This window comes from Microtus oregoni, unplaced genomic scaffold (assembly GCF_018167655.1).
Source record: "Microtus oregoni isolate MIOR12 unplaced genomic scaffold, Mior012 000024F_ref0000369, whole genome shotgun sequence".
Lineage (NCBI taxonomy): Eukaryota > Metazoa > Chordata > Mammalia > Rodentia > Cricetidae > Microtus > Microtus oregoni.
Window position 1 is genome coordinate 17193292 of NW_024543083.1, and position 6422 is coordinate 17199713.

At 50.2% G+C, this 6422-nt stretch overlaps 1 protein-coding gene across 2 annotated transcripts in view; it reads left to right on the forward strand.

The window, feature by feature from the left end:
• The window catches only part of Grtp1 (growth hormone regulated TBC protein 1), a 32023-nt gene that overhangs the window by 20851 nt on the left and 4750 nt on the right, over nt 1-6422 (forward strand). Inside the window, exons 6-8 of one of the 2 annotated variants that reach the window (XM_041673592.1) lie at nt 1634-1806; nt 1878-2063; nt 4487-4722. In XM_041673592.1, the coding sequence (XP_041529526.1) occupies nt 1634-1806; nt 1878-2063; nt 4487-4576 (449 nt within the window). In that variant the 3' untranslated portion in view covers nt 4577-4722. Of the gene's footprint in view, nt 1-1633; nt 1807-1877; nt 2064-4486; nt 4723-6422 lie in introns of those variants that run through there. The other variant, XM_041673593.1, reaches the window with a different exon arrangement.

Genomic DNA, 6422 nt, shown 5'->3' on the forward strand with positions numbered 1-6422 from the left:
TGGAGTTTGAATGGCTCTATTTTTGGAAGCTGCTCTAAGCTTCCAGACAAGGCCAAGGTCATGAAATACTCCTTTGCAAATCTTCCCTGCCTCTGCTGGGAGGACAGACCTGGGGATGGCCCTGGCTGTCTCTGAACACGCCTCTCCCAGCTCAACAGGATGAACGGTTAGCCAGCTGGGTGTGTAATCCTAGCTTGTAATCCGTGCATTTAGGAGGTCATGGCAAGGGGATCACCAATTGTAGGTCATCCTGGGGTTCAGAGTGAGAACCTATCTCAGAAACCTTCCCGCCGTCACCAGCAACACCCAGAATAAGTCACCAGCAAAAACAAGGCAGAGAACAAAGGGTGGAAAGGCCCCCAGAGGAAGATTCAAGGCAAGTGTGTGGAAGAGGACAGCTTCTCCTTCCTCCTTCCTTGAGCTAGGCTGCCCTGCACTCCCATGTCAACAGAGTCAGTTCCAACCCTGGTGTCAAATGAGTGTGCACTCTTCATCCCATGCTACAGTGGCTCACTTCATGAGCAGGACACTGTTGGTGTATAGTTAGTGTGCCATGGCTTTCTGTCTTGTCATAGACTTAATGATTTCTTTTGTAGCATAAACCAAGCATTGGCATTGCCCAAACAAGTTTTTTAAAAAGTTAAGTAGGAAGGCCAGTGAGATGGCTCAGTGGGCAAAGCCACTTGTCTCCTAGGCAACCACATTGCTGAACAGAGGGGGCTGAGTCCAGAAGCTGGTCCTCTGATCTCCATCTGCATGGCTGTGACAGCCCACCTGCCCCTCCTGCCCACTGAATAAAGCACTGTAATTTAAAGAAAAAAAATTAAATAGGAAACCCAAAAGTATTTTGTTAAGACCTGTGTCTTCGAATGAAATGCTGTTGGAAGCATTTGAGAATTTGATTATTGTTGTAATATAAAATTTTTACCCTAACATTTCCTTCCCCATCCCTCTGCTCCCCCCCTCCGCCCCATGTAGCCCAGGCTAGTCTCAAACTCACTATCCAGATAAGTGCTACTGTCCCAAGTGTTAGGATTTCAGGTGTGCCACCATACCTAGTTTTATGAAGCACTGGATAAACTCAGGGCTTCTTGCCTGCTAGACAAGTGCCGTGCCAGCTGAGCTGCATCCCAGCCCTGAGAATCTGAAACTGTCCCATTAACCTGTGCCTCCTGTTCCTCACCTGTTTGCTGTGGCCTGAACCTATCCTGACGACGTCATAGAGCCACTGACCTGTGACTCCTGTTCCTCACCGTGGTTCACCTGAGTCTATGTCCTGAGGACTTGTCTTTTCCGACCTAGCTTACTAAGCTGGGTGCCTTCGAGGCTCCTCCATGGAGGAGCTTATGTCAAAATTTCCTCCCATGGGTCATGAATCTTTTTCTGTACGGAAGATGAAACCCAGGAGCCGTGAGCTTGCTATCTACGCCAATGCTCTACCACTGGCCTACACCCTTAGCCCTCTTCTTAACTTTCATTTTGAAACAGGGGCTCATGAACTATCCAGGCTGTCCTTGAACTCTCTGCAGCTCAAACAGTCCTTGAATTTAGCCTCCCAAGAACCTGGGAATATAGGCTTCTGCCCCCAGGCCCTGCTGATCTGAGTCTCGGTTCTGTCCCCTCTGTGTGGCAGATTACTACAGCCCAGCAATGCTGGGGCTGAAGACTGATCAGGAGGTCCTGGCAGAGCTGGTGAGGATGAAGCTGCCAGCAGTGGCAGCCCTGATGGACGCCCATGGTATGCTGTGGACCCTGCTGGTATCCCGCTGGTTCATCTGCCTGTTTGTGGACATCCTGCCTGTGGAGGCGAGTACCCTGATCAACCTCAGGGCCTGTGGGGGCTGCTGTAGAGTGACTGGGGATCTCTGTCTCTACAGACGGTACTACGGATCTGGGACTGCTTGTTCAACGAAGGCTCCAAGATCATCTTCCGGGTTGCTCTGACCTTAATTAAGCAACATCAGGAATTTATATTGGAAGCCAGCAGTGTTCCAGACATCTGTGACAAGTTCAAGCAGATCACCAAAGGGGACTTTGTGACTGAGTGTCACACGTTCATGCAGGTAAGTTCTGGGCTGCTCGGCTTGTGCAGGGAGGGGCAATTCTCTGTCCCACCCAGCAACTGTCAAGTGTCCTGGTGTCTCTGCTGAGTATCAGTTCCTGTGAGTTGAGAGCTGCCCAGGTGGCTACAAAAGTCTCTCTGATCTCAAGTCTGAGGCCACTGCTCTTCACCTGGAGAGCTTGTTCTGTTATCTGGGAGAGAGGGCAGACATGTTAGTGAGGCCTTCACATCTTCAGCTAGCTCAGTCTTGTCACCAGCTGTTGACCACCAGCTTTCCCTCCTGCCCTGATCCTTGGCCCCTCAGAGGGCCACTTGTGAGGCTAGGAAATGCAGGCTGTGTGGACCAGCTGGAAACTGCTAAGGACGAGGTGGGGATGAGACCGGGCAAAACCAAGGCTGGAGGACTGAGAAGCCAGCAGAGCCCGGAGCTGAGTGACCCTGGCAGGAACCCATGCAAAACAGAACCGGAGGTTTCAAGTTTTTGTTGTTTTGACTCAGGGCTGGCTTGGACCTTCTTATGTAGACAACACTAGATTCAAACTTCAGATATCAGGCTGTCTTCTGAAGCCTGGGGTTAAAAGTGCATCGTCACATCCAGCACTAAGTCTGAGGACGCTGCAGAGGTCCCTTCCATGTTCTGTTCTACCATGCTTGAAGCCCCTTCCTGGCAAGCACCCTTTGAGGCTGGGGCGGGGGTGGGGTTGGATGGGGTGGGGTTAGCAACTCATTGCCTTTATTCCCAGCACTCAGAAGGATCTTTGTGAGTTCAAGGCCAGCCTGGTCTACACATAGAGTTCTAGGATAGCCAGAACTACAATAGAGTCCCTGTCTGAAAAAAAACAAAAACAAACAAACAAAAAAACCCACAAAACTTTAGTCCTAGAGCTCCACTAGGGAGGCCAAGACCGGAGGATCTATGTGAGAGGCCAGCCTGGGCTACAGAGTTCCAGGCCAGCCTGGGCTACATAGAGAAACCCTGTCTCAAAAAAAGCCCAAAGAAGTTAAAACAAAACCCCCAGAATTTACCACTGGGGTACATACCTCTAGAAAGGATACCCATACATACCTGGGTTGCTTCTAATTTTTGTAGTTCAGATGAAGTGTGAGCAGTTCCGAGTGGGTAAAGGGACGGGAACCTGTGGTGGGCCTCGTAGGAACCTGGGAAACAAGCCCACAGCTGTTTCCCATTCCTCATATTAGGAGGCTGAAGCCAAGCCAGGGAGGTCTAGGTGTGGTGGAGAGAGCTCTTCCGTGAGCTTCTTGGAGTTGGGGCTTCATCCCAAACTTAAGTATAATAGCAACATAGAATAAAAAAGCAGACAGACTCCAGGCTTTCCAGAACCAGCGGCTCACAGGCTGCAGAGGATCTGTGTTCTCATGACAAGATTCAAGTGTCTGGACAGTGCCTGGGGGACATCCTTCATATCTACAGGCAGGTAGTGCCTGCCACCAGTTCCTGTCTCCATGAAGAACTGGGACTGAAAGTTGTGTTTTATTGTCCCTGTGCCCTGAGTGATTTAAAATCATGGTGTTTTGCAGCTCTTATTATCATTATCTTTGCAGTTATAATTGAATTATTTGGCCTAGTGAAACAGCTTGGTGAAGGCACCTTGCCACCTCCCCTGAGCTTGGCTCCTAGAACAATACATCTCATCTTTCCACAGCCATTTACATGGTGCTTCTTGGGAAGAATGGTTTAGATTGTTTTCTCAGGAGCTGGAATAACCTCTCCTGTGCCCCCTACAAGATAGAGCCCACATGGTCTTCCCTCACAGACCTGGAAGAAATGATCTCCATTCATGGGTAGAAGCCTAAGTGTGGCTCACGCTGTGTATCTCATTAGTCCGGTTTGGATGCCAAGCGAACAAACTCAGACATGCTTTTATGTGATGTGGCGGCAGGGATGCCCAGGCCGTACCTTACCTTTCCCAGAGAACTGTCTCCATTCCTCTGGTCTCCTCATCACGTGGCAGAGCCAGACCCTGAGCTGAGCGTGACACTCCAGGACTGAGTCTTGGTTGACTGACCTCAGGATTGTAGTAGCCACTGTTGCTTGGGATTTGGAGAAACCGAAAACTAAGTGTACTGAGCACTGTGGCTGTCTTGGGGTAACCGCTTTAGGGTAGCGCAGGGCACTGTGCTGCCGTATCTTCTGGGAAATGGAATCTTCACCCAGGCCACCTCCTTGTCAAAGCTTGCCAGGTTGGTCGGCCTGCTAGGTGCCAACTTTTTTTTTTTTTTGAGACAGGGTTTCTCTGTGTAGCAAGGGCTGTCTTAGAACTCAACTCTATAGACCAGGATGGCCTCAAACTCAGAGACCTGCCTGTGCCTGTCCATTACGTGGTGGGATTAAAGTAACACCACACAAAGTGAAAAATGTGTCATGAGGGGTTGTTTGGAAAGACACACTTGCCTTTCTTGCAGAAAATCTTTTCAGAGCCAGGCAGCTTGTCCATGACGACCATCAGCAGACTGCGTGAGAGCTGCCGGGCTGTGCTGCTGACCCAGGGCTGAGGCCCACGCCCATTTCGCTGCTGCAACTCTACCGCCACAGCAGACACTTTACCGATTCCGACCGCGCAGTTCCTCTGTAAATACCTGAAGTCTTGACACTAGTAATGTGAACTTTTAAAAGAAAATGATTTAAAATGTGCTCTACACATTTTGCCTGTCTTTGGAGTCAGAATTAGAATTATCTGGCCCAGTGAGATGGCTCAGCAATCACCTACCAGGCCGTACCCGGGTCCTGGCACCGTATGTTGTTTTTTGAGACACACGCACACACTGGAAATATCTATTTCCCTTGAGATGTTGGGAACGTGAGACAGGAAGCACACCGTTTTGTTGAGTAGAGGTCAGCGGTGAGTTTCCTAGTGTCATTCAACCTGAAGTTAGTGACTGTCACGTGTGGCCCACCCCCACCTTCCCAGGATACTTTCGTGCTGTGCCTACACAGACAGGGCCCTATGAGGGATAGATGGAGCAGAGCAGCCCACCTGCTAAACATGGTTATACTTCCTTTTTAGAAATGGACCTTACAGCTAGGTTGGTGAGGTCCCTGTCCTCCATTCAGACCTTCTAAAACACCCACCCTAATGTCCCACAGCCACAGCACAGCCTGGCAGACTGACGAAATCTCCTCTGGGACAGGCTGTTCATGAAGCTAGATCATCAGGTCTTGACCAATGGCAGCTGCCATTAGTTGCAAATAAGCACTGAGCCCATTGTCTTGCAGCCAGTATGACAGCTGAAAGGGACCCCCTCACACCAAATCATTTATCAAAGCTGCCCAGTAGTCTTACCTGGATGGCCCCAAATCCTCTAAAGCGTGATGTACTAACTCTGGGAGTGGGCAGACCCAGAGCTGTACCTAACACTACTGTAGAGATATTTCACAAGGCAGTATGCACGCCCCGCCCCCAAGGTATAGCTGGGAGGGAAGCGTGCTGGGGCCCCAGGGTGCTGCTAGAGTCACCTGGGGGAGAACTCATGTGCTCAGTCTGAGTGGTAGAGAGCCTGCCCCAGTCAAGGAACAGAACTCTCTTCAGCTCAGTCCCTTTCTAACAGCTGACTTCAAGCTGCTCCTGTTCTGTTCAGACCAGAAAGGTAAAACCTGCACCGGCCCTGCCAGCGACCCCAACAGAGTATCTCCAGAGGTACAGATTCCCTCTCCCCAAAGGCAGGAGTCTAGGACCCCTTCGGTGACCAGACAGGAGGTTCGAGTTATAGGGCCAGCAAGCAAACCTTGGAAGTGCTTGCCAGTGTGGAGTCTGTATTGCTTGCTGTTGGCTTCTGAAGTCAGAGACACATGACGCTTCTATGGCAGGGCTCCTGTTCTGTCTTCTGCACCCAGAGGGAGATGGCCCACAAGATGGGGTGGGGCACTTTAGGATGGTGACCTCTCACATCAATGAATACAGCTGCTGTGGTCATTGGAGAGGTTTCCTAAGTCCTTACAAATCCCACCTGTGAGCAGAAGACACTGCAGAAGGCTGCAGCTGCTTAGTCTGGCATGGCTTGGTCTGTGCCAGACAGCCTGTGCCTGAGAGGACAGAAAGGAGGGTGGACAGATCAGACCTTCAAGGAAGCAGCACTGGCCTCTTCAGCTCAGCCCAGGTCTGATGTGTATGTGGTTCTTGTGACACAGGTGTGGCTCATCTGGAGACTGTAATTATACAGCCACATCATCATTAATTAAGACTCATCTAAAAGCAGACATGGCAGCACATGCTTCTCATCTCAGGAGTTAAAGCACCCTTTAACAGAACCATTGAACAGAAAGTTCAAGGCCATCAACTATATGAAATTCTGCCTCAAAACAGTAACAAACCACCTAGCATCTAGAACCATGACCAGTAAC